Source organism: Brassica napus, chromosome A9, assembly GCF_020379485.1.
Source record: "Brassica napus cultivar Da-Ae chromosome A9, Da-Ae, whole genome shotgun sequence".
Lineage (NCBI taxonomy): Eukaryota > Viridiplantae > Streptophyta > Magnoliopsida > Brassicales > Brassicaceae > Brassica > Brassica napus.
In genome coordinates this window covers 21,371,011-21,391,294 of record NC_063442.1, presented here as the reverse complement: position 1 = coordinate 21,391,294, position 20,284 = coordinate 21,371,011, and the positions used below count along the sequence as shown (strand labels likewise).

At 46.3% G+C, this 20,284-nt stretch overlaps 1 protein-coding gene across 1 annotated transcript; it reads left to right on the top strand.

The window, feature by feature from the left end:
• The first annotated feature begins 5,280 nt into the window (after positions 1–5,280).
• LOC106454037 lies at positions 5,281–6,743 on the top strand. The gene is made up of 2 exons (XM_013896219.1): positions 5,281–6,093; positions 6,237–6,743. Exons 1-2 carry the CDS (start codon positions 5,281–5,283, stop codon positions 6,741–6,743), a joined length of 1,320 nt encoding a protein of 439 aa, XP_013751673.1.
• Positions 6,744–20,284: the final 13,541 nt, after the last annotated feature.

Genomic DNA, 20,284 nt, shown 5'->3' with positions numbered 1-20,284 from the left:
GAGTTTCTCGGCGCTTAACTCCAGCTGTTTGGAGTGTTCACCAAGTTTTTCCCTCAGGCTCTGAACCTCGGAGGAAAGCGCTGGATTTTTGGTTGTTTCCCGAGCCTTGTGCAAGTCGGTTACTTGGCTATGCAGTCTGTCGATCTGTCGTTGAAGCTCGGCTTCTCTTGGGGTAAATTCTGATGGATCGTCTTGCTCATCCACCGCCATCGTCACGTAGCTTAGATTACTCCCCTCCTTCTAGCGCCAAACTGTTAGGGGATTTTTGTGTAGGATCTTTATGAGTACTATAGAACGATGGATAAGCTAGTAAACCGGGGGTGTTTGTATGTATTTCGTGAGGATTTAGAGATGATAATGAAGAAATAGGCTTGATGAGACTTTTATTAGATAGAACGAACAAGATTACATGGTATTGAGTAAGAACCCTAATTCTAGCCGTCTAGTTCTAGTCTCTAAGCCTTGGGGAAGTCGATCCCTTGCTTGAGGGCTGTTGTCGCTCTTATATAATCGTCTAGAAGTCGGTTTCATTAGGTTAAACTCTTCCATATTCGTAAATATGGAAGGTTCTCTTTGTCGGAAGTTTTCCATTTCTTGGAAGGGAGCAGGATCCAGGGACCGAGCCCAGGGCTCAATCTGGTGGGGACCCGGGGTACCCATTTATCAGGGATCCGGGGATCTGAGTCCTGCTTGGAGGATGGGGGAAATAATACCGGGATATATTTCCCCAACACTAATTGGACCCAAGAATCAGAAGGCGATCATGTCTTGATGTAGAGTTCGCGTTTTTCTTAGGCTTCTTTGCAGGATGCAGAGAAGCAGTGTTCCTGGCGCTTGGGCAGGGATCTTTTCGCGGAACAACTTCAATGGAAGTTTTCGAGCACTAAAAAGCGTTCTATCCACCCAGATATTGGGCTTATCTAGGATTCAATTACCACATAGATTTTAAAGCCTAAAGAGACAGGTGGTTCTCTGGTTACCTCTTAGTTGTTGCCTGGTACGCCTGCAGTGTTCCTAGGAACTCTTCTTTTAACTCCCTTGCTTATGTAACTTATCAAAGCTGTGAGCCCAGCCGAAAGATGTTGTGTCCTACTTGAAGACGTCTTGTCTTTCTCCTATGGGTCGGAGTCATGAGCATGGACACTTTAGAGGCATGCTTTGCAGTTGAGACTTGGAACCGGCAGATCCGAAGACTGCATGGATCTGATCTGAGGATAGGACCCAGAACCAGTAGGAACCAGTAGGAACCAGTTGGTAATCCTTGTGTTGGATCTGGTTACTTCTGTTTGGCGTTGTGTTATCCTCCCTTGAAGAGGTGTTTCCAGCTGTGTGAGGTTTAGATCTAGTGAGAATACGTCGTTTCATGCCCCTAGATGGCTGGGGTTGAAATATTCTGAAGGAATAGATGTAATGTCTCTTCTGCCTATCACCATCATCACGTAGTATATGACTGCTCCTCCTTCTAGCGTCAAACTGTTAGGGGATTTTTGTGTACAAGTGATTTGTGCTCAGACTACGGAATGATAGGAAGAAGGAGACTGGTCATCGTGGTACTTTCTCCTGCTTCGGTCGTGGATAAGTCAGAAGATCCTGCTCTGAGGGTAGTGCCATACGGGTATGAGCTGGTATATGTCGTCAGTGACATAGTAGCAGTAAGAAATGTCGATTGTTGGGCAGGAACCGCCTGTCTGTAGTGAATATCGTAGGGTCTTTTGGGTCCGTAATTGATGGCCCCGACTCCAGAGTCGGTCCCTGGGTGCCTCCTGATCTGTAGCTGAGGGTTCCGGTTATCAAGGTTGGTCCTTGAGGAACCGAGGCAGGTGTTTGGGATTTATGGCTGCATCCTTCAATGGGGATTGCCTACGTACCCTTCAGTGAGGGATCAAGCCGTTCGTAGTTCATGTATGTGGAGGCACGAAGCCTAGATGGGCGCGTAGCCTGATGGAGGCACATAGTCTGATGGAGACGCGTAGCCTTAATGGAGGCATGTGGCCTAGGGAGCACGTAGCTCTGTAGGTTATTGGAGTTATCTGTTCTAGGGGGCACATAGCCTGAACAGATGGTAAACCTGTCGATATGCTGCAGTGAGCATAGAGCGTCGATGTGCTTCAGTGAGCATGGATGGACCTTGCTGATGAGCTGGAGATCGTGGCCTCAGCCAGCCAGTATAGTTGTAGACGTGCTGCAGGGAGCATATATCTTCCCCTGGTCGATAGAAACCGCCGGGATCAGCCTCTCCTAGGCTTGTCCGAGAAGAAGGTCTTCTATGTGTAGAATCTTGCCTTGGCGGCTGTAGAATTGGTGAGCTCTGGTTATGGACGTCTCTCCTCGTCTTTAGGTTTAGAAATCTATATTTATAGAAAGGTCGTGCCTCCCTTCATAGGATTTGGAAATATTCATTATATCCTTAGATAATATAATATTTCCATTTTCTTAAGGGAGGTCTTATGTATTGGAATACTTCCTCTTTCTCATAGATTTAGGGAGAATCCTTCTTGCCCAAGCTGGTTACCTGATAAATGGAAGATTTCCATTTATCTTAAGGCAGGAGAAATTACTTGTCCTGGAAGACGGAGGAAGGTCCCAGACTCAGGGACAGGGACCCGGGACCCGGACCTGAGGGCAGGGACCTGGAAGACGGAACCTGGAGTAATCTCATCATGGAATATTTTTCCCCAACACTATCCTGTCATGGAAGCGGTTTCTGGAGTTTTATTGTTAGTCTCCTTGTTGAGGAGGTTCTTGGCTTTATTGGAGAGGAACTCTCGGAGGTGTCCTTTCTTTAGTAGCTCGTTAACCTCGATTCTTAGTGCGACACAATCTTCCTTCTTATGACCGTGGTTATGGTGGAAGTCGCACCACCGGTTTGGGTTCTTGATAGAATCGGGTGCTTTCATCTTCTGAGGCCACTTGACCTACGGTACAATCTGCCTTAGAACATGGATTAGCTCTGGCTTCGATATAGTCACGTTGGAGATGTCGGGCCACGTGGACATGTTCATCCCTTCGATCCTCTCCAAGGGTTGGTTTGGAAATTGGTTCCGGCTTCTGCCCCCAGCTTCCCTTTTCTGGTGGGATGCTTCCTCTTGATCAGTCTTCGCCTGCTTGGAGACCTTATGATCTTGTTTCAGTTGAGCCTTGGCTCGACTCGCGACATCTTCTTCCCACTTGACCTGAGCCCAGGCTCGGGAGAGTACATCTTCCATGGTTCTTCACTTGTACTTGGTAAGCTCTTTATACAGATCACCGTCGGGGAGCAGCCTCTCTTGAACGCCGAGACTGCAGTGCAGACGTTGCAATCAAGGATGGATACCTTCTCCTGGTTGAAGCGGGCTATGTAAGTAGGCAGGGGTTCGGATCAATGCTAGAGGATCTCGTAGAGATAATCCGAGGTTTTCTCCAGGCTCCCACTGCTTGCAAACTTCTCTACGAACTTGTCAGTAAGGGTCACAAAGGAGCGTATGGATCCGTTAGGTAGATTGATGTACCACTGGAAAGCAGGGCCTATCAAAGTTGATCCGAAACCTTTGCACATGGTCGCTTCTCTTGCATCCTTCAGAACTGCTACAGTGAGCATCCGCTGTTTGTATTGAGCGATGTGGTCGTCCACATCACCGTTATCATCATACATCTTCATGTTAGGGAAGGCAAACTTTCTTGGTATCTCGATTGATGCAATCTCGTCCGAGAAGGGAGTGTCAGCGTATGATCCAGGATCGCTCCTCCGGATGAGGGGAGCTACACCTGGGAGTCTCTCTACCATCGATTGGATGGCATTGAACTTCTTGGCGAACACTTGTTCGAAATAAGCAATCAGGTCAGGTTTCGATATTTTTCCTGCCTCTTCATTGCCTTCCATCTCAAGAGTCGTTGTCTACTTGAACATGGGTTCGGGTTTTCTTAACCGATTCCCCTCGGTTTACTTGTCCCCATCAAGGGGACGAGGACGGTCGGCTCCGTCTTCTTCATCGACGGGAGTATCAAGAGGTTGCATAGGTAGGACTTGACCTCTAAATCTTCGTCGCTTGTCGCCAGTGGTACGTAGGGTTTTATTGTCGTCTCGGAGGACGAGGTTTTCAGCTTCGAGATGACAAAGCTTCTCAGCGCTCTGCTCCAGCTGCTTGGAGTGAGCCCCTATCGTCTCCTTCAGGCTTTGAACTTCTGAGAGAAGCTTTGGGCTCTGGGTAGATGTATCCTGGGCTTTGATCAACTCGGATACTTGATGTTGGAGAACATCGAGCTAAGATCTCAACTCGTTCTCCCTTTGGGTAGCTTGAACGTGCTCTTCGGTATCTTCTATTGTAATCGTCACGTAGGTAAGATTACTCCCCTCCTTCTAGCGTCAAACTGTCAGGAGATTTTTGTGTAGGATCTTTGTGAGTACTACGAAACAATAGAAGAGCGAGAACAAGTATAAGAAATCGAGACTAAAATATGGTTTTTTTGATGAATCGAGCAGGGACTACAAATGTTGGAGAAAATACTCAGGTATTGAATTTTCTCCAGATCCCAGACAGGACATCGGCTTCTGGGTCCCCGCTAGGAGGCACCACGGTTCCCTGCTACGAAGTAATCCGGGTCCGGTCCCAGAGACCACCCCCTTCATCCAGAAATGGAAAACTTCCGATAAGGAGAACCTTCCATATTTCCAAATAAGGAATAGTTTAACCTACTCCAACCAAATAAGGCCTGCCTTAAGAAGACTATATAAAGGGAACCTAAACCCTAAAGCAAGGGATCGACACTTAAGAGACTTAGAAATTAGAGCTAGGCGGCTAGAACTAGGGTTCTTACTCAAAACTGTTGTAGTTCCAGCTCCTTGACCTAATAAAACGTCTGTTTCTACTTTCTTACTTGGAACTCAATACAAATACTAGCCTTGTCCATCGTTATGTGGTACTCACAAAGATCCTACACAAAAATCCCTTAACAGTTTGGCGCTAGAAGGAAAGGGGTAATCTAAACTACATGATAATGGAGGTGGATGAGCAGAATGAGCTACCCGAAGCTAACCAAAGAGAAGCCGAACTCTAGAGGCAACTCGATGGTCTGCAAAGTCAAGTAACCGAGCTGCATAAAACTCGAGAAGAGGCTAATCCCGAGCTCTCCTCAGAAGTCCAGAGCCTGAAGGAGAAGCTCAACAAACACTCCAAGTAACTGGAGCAGAGCGCCGAGAAGTTCAGCCAGCTCGAATAGGAGAATCTTAAACTCCGAGACGAAAACCAAGCCCTCAACACGGCCAGTAACAAGAAGCGTCGATTATGGGCTCAGGTCGTCTCCATGTCGACTCTGGAGACACCCAAATCCATAACGGGTGTGAACCTCCCACCTACTGCGTCTGGAGGAGACGCATCAACGCGCGGAAAGGCTAAGGATGCTCAGACCTATGACATGGAAGACAGCGAATCTGAGCCGGAACCCGATAAGGAAGCACCTAACGAAGCAACGAAAGCGGAATCTCCTATGGTCCCATACCTGGAGCAGATGTTCTCCAAGAGGCTCGATGCCATGCAGTCCATGGTAGAGAGGCTCCCAGAGGTAGCTCCCCCCATCCGGAAGAGCAACCCAGACTCCTATGATGTTGAGATCACCTTGATCGAGATGCCCAGGAAGTTCTCCTTCCCCAGCATAAAGGCGTATGAAGGCACTACCGATCCGGGTGACCACATCACCCAATACAGACAAAGGATGCTTGCTGTAGCACTCCCAAAAGATTCGCTTGAAGCTACCATGTGCAAACGGTTCGGCTCAACCCTGACCGGACCCACTCTGCAATGGTACATCAACCTACCCTCCAGGTCCATAGCCTCTTTCGCGATTCTCTGTGATAAGTTCGGGGAACAATTCGCCAGCAGCAGGGACCTGCATAAAACCTCTGATGGCCTCTATGAAATCCTCCAACACTGGACAGAACCCCTACAAGGCTACATAGCCCGCTTCAATCAAGAGAAGGTGGCTATTTCTGAATACACCAGCCCCACTGTTATCTCTGCCTTCAAAAGAGGCATGCTCCTCGACGGGGACCTCTATAAGGAGCTAATCAAATACCAGTGCAAAACCATGGAAGACGTCCTATCCCGAGCTTGGGCACAGGTAAAATGGGAGGAGGATGTCGCCAGTTGCGCTAAGGCGAAGCAAAAGTAAGATCCCAAGACAATCAGATCAGACTGAACCGAGCAAGACGAGAAATCCTCTCATAGATCAGCCATGGACTCCGAGAATCGAAATCGGGGCAGATACCAGAACTGGCCGATCAAGAAGGCAAAAGGGATGGCAGTGTTCACGTGGCTAGACATCTCTCACCTCTCCGTCTCAAGGCCGGAACTGATCAATGTTCTGAGGCAGATGGGCCAACAGGTCAAGTGGCCTTAGAAGATGAAAGCGTCTGGTGCGACTTCCATCGAGACCACGGTCACAAAACGGAGGACTGCATCGCACTGAAGATCAAGGTCAATGAGTTGCTTAAGAAAGGACACCTCAGGGAGTTCCTTTCCGAGAAGGCCAAGAGTCATCTAAGCAAGAAGATAACGGGGAAGCCCACTGAAGCTACTCCCTTCTTGCCACCTCGACAGGACCGAAAGATACATGTCATATCTGGCGGTTCGAAGATCAGCGGCATAAGCCATGCAGCCGAAAAAAGCACATGGAACGCCAAGCACGGCCTAGAGGCGGCCAAGCCAAAACGGCTGGTCCTGGGTGTTGGACCCAATTTTGGTCAAGACCGAAATGGGCCCCGATCGTAGACATGGGCCGAGACATGCCGAGGCCCACAACCAGAATCGAGCTCGAAGAAGGAGCCACAGAGGTCGCAATGATCGCGCAACAAGAAACTGAGATCGCAAAGCTGGCACGGAGATCTCAGAGTCGACTTGCTATAAAAGAAGGAGAAGAAACAAGGAGGAGGACACGTTGAAAACCCTAGACAGAGCCTTACATTCATATCAATCTTATTGTCTTCCCACTTTTAGATTCCTTCTTGATCGAACTTGTGTGTTTCATTCGATCTAGTTCGACTCATTGTATTCGATCCCAGTTATCAATAAAGTCTATTTTCACCTAGTGGAAACTATTTAACATTGTTGTGTTCTAAAGATATTGTTTCCCACATCATTTATCTTCCCTAGATCAACCCTGATCATTATCAAATACTTTGTGTGGAATTTAGGTTCTACATTTTGGCGCCGTCTGTGGGGAAGATAGACGAAAAAAATCTTTGCTAAGAAACCGATCTAAATTTCCTAAGCGCGACTATGGACCCCAACCAAACGACAGGAACCAACCACCCCTTATGTTAGGGGATTTTTGTGTAGGACCTTTGTGAGTACTACGGAACGATGGATAAGCTAGTAAACCGGGGGGTGTTTGTATGTATTTCGTGAGGATTTAGAGATGATAATGAAGAAATAAGCTTGAAGAGACTTTTATTAGATAGAACGAACAAGATTACAAGGTATTGAGTAAGAACCCTAATTCTAGCCGTCTAGTTCTAGTCTCTAAGCCTTGGAGAATTTGATCCCTTGCTTGAGGGCTGTTGTCGCTCTTATATAGTCGTCTAGAAGTCGGTTTCATTTAGGTTAAACTCTTCCATATTCGGAAATATGGAAGGTTCTCCTTGTCGAAAGTTTTCCATTTCTTGGAAGGGAGCATGGTCCAGGGACCGAGCCCAGGGTTCCCTCTGGTGGGGACCCGGGGTACCCATTTATCAGGGATCCGAGGATCTGAGTCCTTCCTGGAGGCTGGGGGTAATAATACCGGAATATTTTTCCCCAACAGTTTTCCCCTTATTTCTCGATTTTGTCATCGAAGTCGGGGAATAACCTATGCACTCAAGTCAACCGGGGTTGCTCATTCTCAGCAGGATCCCTTTGGCAGGACCTTGTTCCGCTAGTCTTGTTTGCCTAGGTTCCACTCAAGTCGGAAATCATTCTGAACCTAGGTAAGGACCGGTCCCTTCGTGTTCAATCGATATCTGATAGTAATTTCTTCTATCTTCCTGGAGATGACAAGGCTGGAGCTTTGTCGTGCGGTTCATGCGCGGGTCGGAGATTTGGCTGGTAACTGGTTCTTCATCACCCCTCGATTTTTCGGGAGAGACCCCTTGGTTCTGGAGAAGATTTGAGGACGCTTCGTCTTTGAAAGTGAAAAGATCCCTGTTGAAAGAAACCCGGGTTTTTTTTGGAAGCTGAGGTCTCTGAATCGGGAAAAGAGGCCACACGTGGCTTATCCTTCTGACTAGTGTAAGCAATTTCTAGGGTTTTTCGGCTCCATATCTTCATTTCTTCCTCCCGTTTTTTTTTCTTTAGTTTTCTTTTCTCTCCTTTCCGAAGATCTCTCGCGATCTCCATATTCCAACTTCTTGGCTCTCTTTCCGCAGGTAGTTTCTTTCTTATTTTTCGTTTATTCTCTAGATTCTTTCTTCCCTCTGCTTCTAAGATGGGGACTGAGTTGGGTCCAGATTTTTCTTCCATAGGTATTAGAGTTAGATCTAACAGGTTGAGGGTTGTTTCAGCGGAATCCATGGATTCTTCCGATTCTTCTCTGGATCTGACCGCTGTTGCAAAGAATCCTAAGGCCCTCGTCACCAGGAACACTTCGCCGGCGGAGGGTAGCAAGTATCCCCCGATTGGTCCTCCTTCAGTAATAGGGGCTGAGGAAATGTAAATCTGGAGGAAGAAATACAATCTTCCCGATGACGTCGTCATCCGAGCACCTGAGCCAGGCGAGGTGGTCTCAGATTTTGGCGTAGATGAAGTACCTGTATATGAGGGTTATTTCGCTTCAGGCTTCAGGGATCACGTTCCTTCTCTGATAGCTAAAATATCTGAAACCCTAGGAATTTCCGCAGCTCAGCTGAACTTAGGCGATTTTTACGGGTTTGTGATTGGAGTGGCTTAAGTCTTGTTTTCCAATTCCGTTGTTCCTTTAAATAGTGCAGAGTGGAGGTATTATCTGCGTCCTCGAAGCAAGGAGCCTCCGGTCAGGGAGGTTCCAAAGAAAGAAAGGAAAAAGCTTATGGCGTTCGAGGGAAATTGGACTGAAAATTTTGCCTTCTCGCATCTTCCTGGCTTTTCAGCTACTTGGCAGTTAGAGGGTAGGCTAGTAGTAGGAGTCAAGAGAGTTGATTTTGATGATGTTATACTAACGGTCTTATCTTCTTGATGCAGATTTGCCTCGCGTTGATTACTCTTCAGGGAGGGATACCATCGAGCAGGTGACGAAGCTTCCTCTCGAGTGTCGTCAGGTTTCCTTTCTCGTGAGCGAAGCGGCATTAAAGCGTTGTAGCATCTGGGGTAAGCTTCCTACTTCTCTTTATATCTCTTCTTGTAGTCGCTGTTCTGACTCAATTTGCTTTTGTGTGTTTAGGTAAGATTTCAGGATCTAAGGTTGACGAGGCTTTGGCAGAGTACAAGAAAGCTCTTGAGGTGATGTCCACAAAGAAAACTGCCCCTAAACGAGCTATCTCCACCGAGGATGACAAAGTGCAGTTCATCGGGAGCAACAAGCGTCGCGCAGGTGCTGCTGCAGCTCCTTCCTCCTCCAAGAAGAAATCTAAAGTGTCGGGTTCTTCTCCCAAGGATTCTCCCTCTGCTCCTTACAATTGGGCCACAGTGCTGAACAATCTCAATACGAAGGTGTTTCATTCTACTCCGCTGCTTTTGGCGTCGGAAGAGGACTCCTCTACAGCCATCCAGTCGCTTCAGGGTGACTTGCTTGAGGTAATGCTTCTGAGATTTTCTGATTTCTCTAGTTCTGGCTGTTGATCAGATCTTGTTTGTAGGTGGCGTCTCAATTGTATCATCTCGGGGAGAGGATGGAGTCTGCGGTTTCCACGAAGGTGGAGATGGACAATCTGACTTCCCAACTGCACAAGGAGAAGGACGCTGTCCTGGCCAAGGACAGGGAGATCAAGGAGTTGACGCTTAAGGTGAAGAACCAAGAGGAAGCAGGGGAATTGGCGGCTGCAGAGAATGCCTCCTTGAGGAGCCAACTGAAGGAATGGGAGGAAGAGCTGATTGATCTGAAGGATACCGCTGCGACCTTTGATGTCGATAAGACCATGGCCGTGAATGGTGCCAAGATTGTGGCCCGCTGGGAGCTAATGCGGGAGTGGCTTAGTGTTCAGACCGACCCCTGGGATCCGGCGACTACTCAGGAGCTGTACAAGATGGTGAAGATCACCGAAGCCGAGCTTTTGGGGCTTCCGCCTCGTTCTTTCGAGCATGAGCCTAAGGTTCCTGGTGGTGCAGAGAAGAAGACCCCAGAGCCTTCTGCCGATGATCCGCCTCCCAACTGATCTCTATCTTTATTGCCTGTATTTTCAACCCCACAAAGGGGTTTATTTTGTCACTGCCCTTGGCGAGGGCTTAAAACTCTAAACCAGGCCTTTGTGCCTTTATTTTGTTGTTTTGAACAATGACCCTGCTGTGGCCTTTTATGCATTTCGGATTTGCTTTTTTCCTTCTTTTGAGCTCTTTTGCTTCTGTTTGCAGGTCTCTTCTTTCGGAGGATTATAGGTTGCTTAGATGACCTCCGAGTCTTGAATCGTCTTCGGAGAGTTGGGCGTTGATTCAATCGTTTGGTAACCTTGAGCCTTTCTAGGCTTTTTAGATATGGATTCAGGGATCCCGAAAGTTTAGATTCCTTAGAACCTCTGGATTTTACGACGATCAGACCTCATAGGTCTTGTAGGATAGGATCTCTTTCGGGACCCTAGGATCACTTAGAGGTTTTAAATAATATTGGGACCCGGAGGTCCCTTCTTAGGGAACCCGTAAGTTCTGGACCCTGAGGTCTCAGATTGGACTTGTAGTCCCTGGACCCTGAGGTCTTTTTCTATGAAACCCGTAGGTTATTGACCCTGAGGCCTTGGATTAGACTCGTGGTCCTTGGACCCCGAGGTTCTTTTTAGGGAACCCATAAGTCCTTGGCCCTTAAAGCCTATCTGAGCCTGAAATTCTTTCTCAAAATCTGGAATTAAGTTATAAAGGGAACCTAGGTTCATGACCCTGAGGTATTGTTTTAGACTCATGGTCCTTGGGCCCTGAGGTCCTTTTAAGGAACCCATAGGTTCTTGGCCCTAAAGCCTATCTGAGCCCGGAGTTCTTTCTCAGAACCCGAAATTAAGTTACAAAGGGAACAGATAGGTTCCTGACCCTGGGGTCTTGTTTTAGACTCATGGTCCTTGTGGGAACCGAAATTCACACCGTCGAGTTTTGTTAATCGGAAGAAAGCCAAGTTAACCTAGCCTTCCATGAAGGTCCCGGTTATCTGTTGGGCCACACATGACACGATCAATATGAAAGAATAAAATGAAAATAAGCAGAAAAACAGAATAAGAGGATCTTATTTCTGAATTCGCGTTTGAGCGTGAACAACAAGTAAGGATCTAGGCTACAAGAGCTGTCGGTACGTTCACTAGTCTAGCGACCTAAATCTAAACTAGTTGAGTCGCAGCTCGATTAGTAAAAACGGAAAAAGATGCCTAAATTGCTCTAAGTGCTAAGTTGCTCTTATGTGCTCTGATCCCTCCTCCCTCTTCGTCCTAGATCCTCCTTATATACTCCTCCTTAGGTCGGTTTACCTCCTCTTGGGCCGGATTTGTCGCGAAGCGGGCATTTCCATATTTCCTTCTTCTTTGTGATTATCTTCGGACATTTGACATTTATCTTCGCGGAAATTTGACATTTATCTCTTCCCGCGGATGAGATAAACCGTCATACCAGTCTTTGGGCTCAAGTCTTTTGGGACCATAGATGGGCCGTTGTCCACAATTCGGACCCTCTTTGGGCCGTATCGAGACTTAAGCGTTTTTACGATTTTACTCGCGAAGTAGCCGTTGGTATAGGCATGGTTCTTGCAACGGAACCCTGTTTCTTCGCATAGCTGAGGCAGTTGGTGTTAAGTTAACTGTAACCTGCTCTACTACGAAGAATTGGAAACCGTTCGAGAGACATAGCCTTCCCAACTTCCCGAAGACTTTCGACGATGTTTTTTAGACGGAACATTAGTGTCGTATCCACGGACCCGAAGACTGAGTTATGGAAACTTCGGACGAAGATGCATGGTTATGGGAAGGGACCGGGTTCGGAATGGTCCACGGAGAATTGGCCGCGCCCGCCGGGTGAGCTGACCCGTGCCACGGTCGAGCTCGTCGGGCGATCCGTTTCAGCTATTCGTTTTCTCGTCTTTTGAAGTTTTGACCGAGATTTGGTTTTTCTGAGGACTTTCGGACATTGATTCCATCATGACCGATTTTGACCCCAACAGTTAGCCCTCCAGCTAGCTAGGATCCGTGGACCTGGGTGTTAGGTCCTAGATTGCGGTATGGTCTGTTCTAGGTGGAATTACACGTAATCGTTTGTCGAAAGATTGAAGGTGAATAGTAAAAAAAAAAATTGTATAAGTAAGGGAAGTAAGTTTTTCAAATTCTTTACTCACTTCTTCCCTTAAGAAAAGATTCCTCCAAGATAGAAATTTTTTCTCCAAGATCTCTCTTTGCTCAAAGAAAATGTCTTCAAGAAAAGGATCTTCAAAGAGGCATTCTTCCTCACACTCATCTTCGGGTGACTCTTCTGCCAATGAGGTGATCTCCCCGAAAGAAGAGTTTGAAGTTGAGGAAGAAGCAAAGGATGCATACTACAAAGCTCTTTGCGGCTCGCCTCCGCCTTCGCAAGACATTCCAATTCCTAAGAGGCTCGTGAGGTCGCCGAATGCACCCCTCACGCCGAGCATGGTCTCTCCCGACTACCTTACGACTCTCAGGGACTTTTACCAGATTCCAAGTGGAGTCGTATTTCGGATCCCGAGTGGCAACGAGAGGGCAAAGAACCCTCCGGAAGGTTTCTTTACTTGCTACGAGGCCTTCCTGGTGTATTGCCGCATGTGGTTTCCGATCCCTGGTACCATCGTCCGCGCGCTTCACCACTTTGGGCTTTCGGCCAGCTAAGCGTTCCGGCCTTGCAGCATTGGCTCGGCGTGTTGATCTCGAGTTACGAGCTAGGAATGAATCTTAACCCTGGTGACTTCGAGGGATTTTGGTCTACGAGAGGAACGGGGATTGATGGCTCATACCGCATGGCGCCAAAGAAGGGCATGGCTATAATTCAAGGGCACACTTCACATCCTAAGACATGGTTCGAGTGCTTTTTCTTTGTCCGGATAGATGGGGAGTCTGTCGAGGAGAGATACCTCCACCTATTCCGTCGGGAGTGGAACTTCACCCGTGGTAATATGAATAGCTATGTTTTTCGTTTTGATACCTTGAAAACATGCGAAGATGATTTTTTTTTTATTATCTTGCAGTGAACAGGATCCTTCCGCCGACTCCTGCCGATCTTTTTGCCAAGCAAGATCTTCTCTGCGGCAGGCCGTTCTTCTGGAATTCCTTCACCGTTGAACGGATTCCAAGCGCGGTGGATCTCCATCGATCTCGAGCCATCTCTCAGCCTCTTGACGTTCCGTATGACGTAGAACCGATCATTGATGTCGTGCCTGCTTAGAGGCAGAGAACCAGATCTCGGAATGGCAAGGGAGTTGCCTTTGAGAACGTCTTGGGAAACCCTCCGCTGCCCGAATGGAACCCTACTTTCACCCCAGGGGAAAGGAGTGGAACCAGCGAGGTTCCTCCTCCCAGCGACTTTTTTGCCGACCTCCCTCCTGGTTTTACTACTCATGAGTCGCTGGACGAAGAGTCGAGGAGGAAAGTAGTCGCCGAAGGCTCCAGCTTAATCAACGAGGTTTATCCTTTGAACTTTGATCTAAATTATATATTTTCTTTTGTTTCCTTTTCCGATCTTAAGTTCGTGCAGGGGATGAGGGTGTTCAATGCGGCGCTCGACGGAAGTTTCCGGGAGTCGCGTACCTCTCACGTCAAAGCCGAGGAGGCTGACAGAGAACTCTTTCGGTTTCGGAAGGAGGTCGAAGAACAGAGCCGGAGACAGGCTGAGCTCCATTCTCGGGCCCTTGTCCGTGCGGAGAGGAGAGGAAAGAGAGCGATTGTCGCCGAAATGAAGCGGAGGGCTGCTTTGTTTGCAACCGAATTCGAGAGCTTTAAGGATACTCAAGAATTTGTGGGCGATTTTCGCGAGTGCCGTGGCTCGGTTGCTACCCTCTACAAGTCACAGAACGAGGACTTCTCTTTTCCTGCCGAGGTCGCTGAGATGTCGGGTCTTATGAACGGGTGTGCCCATGCCGAATCCTTGGTTCCTCCGATCGAAGGAAGGGTCCGACAGCTTTGGGATTCCATCGAGGTCTCGGAGGACACGGCGGAAGCAGGATCCGGTGTTGGTGATGAAGGTGCCGGAGTCGCGGACGGAGAGGTGGACCAGCCTGCGAGCTCGTTCGGGGTCTCCATGTCCGGGTTCTTCGACTTTGAGCTTTGAGGATTGTTGGGATTATTTCCCTTAGTTTTATTTCGAGGTTTGATGTATCTAGGCCGAGTGTGGCCGTATTTTATTTATGTGTGTTATGGCCTTGCGAGGCTATGTGAACTATGTGTTTGAGACCGGCCGTTGGTGGCTTTGGGTCCTAGCCGTTTTTTGGGGCTTCTATATATATGATGAATGATTGACATTCTGTGCGTTTTAGTTTATACTTCTGCCAAGTGTGAGGGAAAGATACGAGTAGTCACTTCGTACCTTAACTCTTAGTTTATCGTCTTGTTCGTTTGCTCTTACTGAACGAGGGCGTTCGGAAACGTTTAGGAGTTTTGCGAAGTTTCATGAGCGTATTAGATATAGACGATAGGACATGTTTTTAAGATCTCGTATCATGTCTTGAGATGTTAGTGAACCAGTAGGACTGGGTTTAAGGCAAGACCTAGGTTTACTTTCGGCTCTAAGGATGTGCGACGACTGATCGGCTCTCGTTTTGCCTGTGGGCGATTGATACCACTCAAATTACCCTAAGGAGTGTTACTCTCATCAAAAGAGGTTCAGATGTAGTACTTAGGGATATAATCCACAAGGAGCTAGGGAACAATTAAATCAAGTGTTTATTGATTCTAAGAGTTGTAAATGTTTAGATACAGGGCCACTATTCAGGTGTTGGAGATTATAATACCTATAGATGCCTAATTGTTGCATGCATGATATGTTAGAGCTCAACCACTTAACTCAGTGATCAGCTGTCGCATGTTTCACTGGTTAACAAGCTAGATCTCGTCTCTCAACGGTTAGTATGTTGACAACGAAAGAGTGTCGATCGATGGTCCTATTGGGACGTCGACCGATACACCTTTACCTACGTCGACCGATAGTCAGTTGAGGACATCGATCGACGGGTTCTAACCAGGCCTATGCGCGAGTATGATATGCCCTATTAAGATACTAAATTGGCGGTTAGCCCTCTCTAGCAGTCCTAATGTGATAGATAGATGTCAGGATGGGATAACAAGGGTGCTTGAGTATGCAATCCTATGATCAAGTTCTAGTTAGCAAGGCTAAAACAAGAAATGAATACAAATCTATCATGAATATCACAACAAGGCAGATCTATAGTTTGGGGCTAATCCCACAAACCTATCTGAACCCTGGATCTAATAAATGAACTACTCAGACATAGCAAAGCAATTCATGACAATGAAGAAATGGAAATTCATAGTATAGATGAAAAGAAATGAAAACAAGGAGTTCCAATCACAAGTGATCTTCTCTCCAAAACTCTCTCTTCTCTCTCAAAGTAAAACTGTAACAAAAAGCTCTCTTGCCGTCAAAACACTTAGGCAGTATATAATCTACTAGGTTAAAAACTCGTCAGGGCATTTTCGTAATTTGGCTTGGCCTTGGGCTTTAAGTCCGCTGGATCCAAAATTTCGCGTGTCAAATGTCTCGACATCGATCGATGGTACTTGTGTACATCGATCGATATTAATCTTCATCTGTCGAGGCATCTCTTGGTGTCGATCGACAGCACTGGATGCGCATCGATCGAGTGTTCTTCCTCTCGTCGACTTCTACATGGTCAGCTCGAGTGAAATGTCCTTTAAGCTCCAAAATGCTCCAAAGTCATAGCTTTACTCCGAAATGCACCTGAACCTGAAAACATACCTAGAAGAGTAGAAAAGATAGATATATATAGAGTAAAACACCTATATACCATGGATGAAAATGGGTCAAATCCAAGGTATATCAACTCCTCCAGACTTAACCTTTTGCTTGTCCTCAAGCAAAACATACAGGTAGTCTCTCTGAAAGAGGTTTGAAAATATTAGGGACTTAAGATTTTAAAGCATAGAAATCTTTTCCTCAACAATTTTGCAACCACATTTAAAAAGTCGTAATCATAGAAGCACACTATGCAATATCCTAGCTTAGCAACCATTTCTAACATAACACAACTCATCAATTCACGTCTGACATCCCCTCTACTGACTTCATTTCTTAGCATAAATATATAGTGAATGCTTTACCTTGGGAGTATCGATCATAGGATGCAAGGATTTCAGACAAGTATCTGGAGCTGCAAGTAAAAGTTAGTTCCTAGTTTCTCTCTCTCTCTAATTTTCTCTCTTGAGTCAAAGTCTGCTTCCATTGCAGGATCAGTGACCAAGATTGGACAGGCTTCCATGAATCAAAACTTAATGGTGGTTGCCACCAAGCTCTGTTCACTTCTTTTTGACCTATATCCAAGAGTTCTTTGCGAAAGCGAGTCTTGAAGATTGCCGCCTCCAAGTCCCGTTTCGAACTCTTTTATTGGAGTCTTTATGAATCAAGCCTTAATGGTTTTAGCCACCAAGTCCTGTTCAGACTCATCCTAAGTAAACAATAGATCTTATTTTTTTTTAAATGGAAACACTAACTATTCTAGGGTCGAAATTTAGAGAGAGAAAATATGATAAATAATCTACACAAGGCGTTACCTTCCAGACCTGTCTGAAGAATCCGATCCCATGTATACCAAGCCCCAAGACAAGCGGTTATGTAAGGTTTAGTGTTGAAATCAGCTTTGGTTACTTCATACGTTCAAGGCAAGTGTGTAGTTGATAGGTTGATCTGCTTTAGCATCTATAGTGCTATCTGCTATCAGTAAATCTAAAATGGTGCTAAAGATTGGTTAGATATTCAAGTTTAAATCAATATAAGATTATAGTCCCATTTTCAATAGCTAAGCATAATTTATTAAAATTCCTTTTATATAAGAATAAAATAAATTATATCAGTAAATCTCCTCCCAGACTTAAATTACACTTTCCCAGTGTAACTCAGCCGGAGTTATGATGGAATAATTCATGATGTACGAAATGTAACAAGTAGGGAAGATACATCTGACCAGATTAGATATCGATCGATGGGAGAATGTTACATCGATCGTCGTGTGGTTGTCTATGTCGAGCGATGTCGACGTCTCGTCGGCGGTCGATATTCAGGTCCTCCTACTTGGGTCTCCTAAATCTGAAAGAAATAAAACAAAAGTAAATAAATGCTAGCTAATAAAACCAAACTAAAATACCTAATAGTGGGTTGCCTCCCACTCAGCTCTTGGTTATAGTCATTTAGCTTGACTGTGGTAGTGATTGGTTATTTGGTGGAGAAACAGCTGCTTGTTGGAAAACAAGCATCCACGTCATCTCTGCACATTCAGGACCAAGATGCAATGAAACTTCTTGTGGCCTCATCATTTCTTGTCCATTTGTCATCCATCCTTTCAAGTACATTGGAGATGTTCTGTAGCCCATCTTGAACGTTGTCAATGCTGACCTGGTGGCAGTCTATGTTGTTATAGGCGTATGCTGAAAGTTCTGTCAGTTCCTTGTGCATTGACTCTATCATCTTGTGTATCAGCTGCACGCCGGCTGGTGCAGACTCGGCGTCGATCGATGCGATTATGTGTTCGTCGGTCGATCTCGTCGGTCGATCTCGGCGACTTACCATCGAGCGATTTCGCTCGCTTCCTGTCGATCGATGCTGATATCTGGTGTTGGGCTGTGAGTTGCCTCTGAATGGCTTTGACTTCTTTCTGTAGCCATTATGCGTGGCTGTCTAGTCCACTGATTCTGTTGTCGAATGGAAAGTAGATGTCATCGCAGCGTTTGTCAAGTCGTTCCTCCATGGTGTCTATAGCAGTGTAGATCTTGGATGTGATCTACTCAACCTCTGCTGCTGTGTAGGGAATTAACTCCACAGGATTCTTGCCATCGATCCATGGCCCTCGTAGCCTGTCGATCGAAGATGAGTTTGGCTGCAAAATTTTTTGATTAGTAACGTTAATCAATATCCCTTTGGGCCTCTCAACAACAACGTGGACTGGCTGAGCACTAAAATCGAGCTACTACAGCAAGATCTGGGCACCATTCGCAAGAAGGACCAACAACCAGCCACATCGATCGATGTGTGTACCATCACATCGCTCGACGCTAAGATCTCAGCCATGGATAATAGGCTGCAGACTTACAAAATCATGCATGACCGCTTCGTATCACCAGTCATGTTAGATTTAAACAAATTGTCTAGTCAAATACACGTTGTTTATCCTCACGTCGATGTATGAGACTTCCCAGTTTTTCCTGAGCTCCACAAATACCAGTCACCATCTCGTTGATTTCATCTTTGGTGTAGAGTTCTGGTGCCAGTCTTATGAGTGTGAAGGAAGGGGCATGTTCTGGAAGACATATGTGGCTCTCTTCAAAAAGAGATGCTCTTTCCAGTAATTTCATGATGTCGTCCTTTGTGACAGGTATCATCTCACCAGCTACGCCTCGTGCGTGTCCACACTCATCTCTGTAGACTCCATACTCGTCCCTTCATTCCCAAGTGAACTTTCTGGCTCTGTACATGTCAAAAGCGCGGTTTCCGAATTCACAACGTCTGTCGATCGACGTCGGGTCATCCTTATCGATCGACGTTGGTGTTACCCTGTCGATCGATGTCTGAGTTGTCCTGTCGATCGATGCTTGACCTTTTGGTTAGCATGATAGATCTGGATTGATTTCTGTTGCGGCGACTCCTACGTATTTGTTAGGATCGGTTTGAATGACGTCTGAAATGCCACGTTGCTGTGAGAATAGGTTGTCAGGTCCATTGGCCACTTGAAGGATATATGCTATGTCCTCTCTGGACACTTGTAAGATTCTTCCATCTATTGCGCGTGCGTTGCCATCTTGGTCCCTGAAAATACCAAATTCATCAAGTGTTAGAAAACCGTAATCAATGTTTGCATTATCATTCAATTTAGAAATAGAAAGATTAGGGTTAAGAGTAGTATCGATCGATGTTGATACGGATGCATCGATCGAGGGCAGAATAATTTCTGCAGAACTTGTGTTCTTGAGATGATTGCTCTTCATGGATTTTCCTGTTGATGTAGATGGAAGAGTGTTCATCTTTTCTGCTTGTGTGTCTGCTCTGGTGTGTGGAGGTGGTTTCAGGGGTGCAAAACGTTTTAAATAGGTATCTATAAACCTAGTTGGAGAGGGAATATTCTGTTGCTCCTTGATTTTCGCTGCGGCGCGAATATCGATCGATGTTCCTGTATGGGTGTCGATCGATGTGAGCGGTTGTTTTGCTGGACGAGGGTGGGTATCGACCGATGTGGAGTGCACTTCGTCGAGCGATGTTCGGAACGTGGTGGTGAACTTATGCGGTTCAAATCTTTCATCCTGCAAAAACATTTCTATTGCACGTTTTTTCCAATAATCCTCATCGTATTCCTCTGTATGTTCCTCGTTAGGTGAAGTAATTACAGTGTCAACTGCAAAACTTTCATGGAAACCACTGTCTGCCCAACTGCCTATGGAATAATCATCACGTCCTCTCTTGCTTGGAGGTTGGAAGGCAAAGTGTGGGTAACAATGATTAGGTGGAGCGAAATGGTCAACTGGCTGATCAACGTTGAGCGACGTGTTGTTGCGGTCATCGGTCACCGTTGACTCATTAGAATCGATCGATGGAAAAGTGGGGGTGTCGATCGATTCTGAGTACTCTGTTTTGTACTCCGATTCGTACTCTGCTCCACAATGGAATGCGCCAATGAAGCCAAGTTCTTTCCCGTAATCCACAGAATTAATAACCTTTCTCTTAGGTTTGATAAGGTCGTAGTGGATGTTGGGGTCTATCAGCGTCAGACACAATTTGTTTTTGTTCTTGTCACATACAGCTCCTACTGTAGCTAGGAAAGATCTTCCAAGCAGAAGTGAAGAGTTCAAGTTAAGCTCGATGTCTAGGACATGAAAATTTACCGGGACAAGGGCATTACCAATCTGTACCTCCAGATCTCTTATGATACCTCCTGATCGTTTTTTCTGAAAGATCCACGAAGGTGAAGGATTCTGTTGAAGGTTCGATGGTCA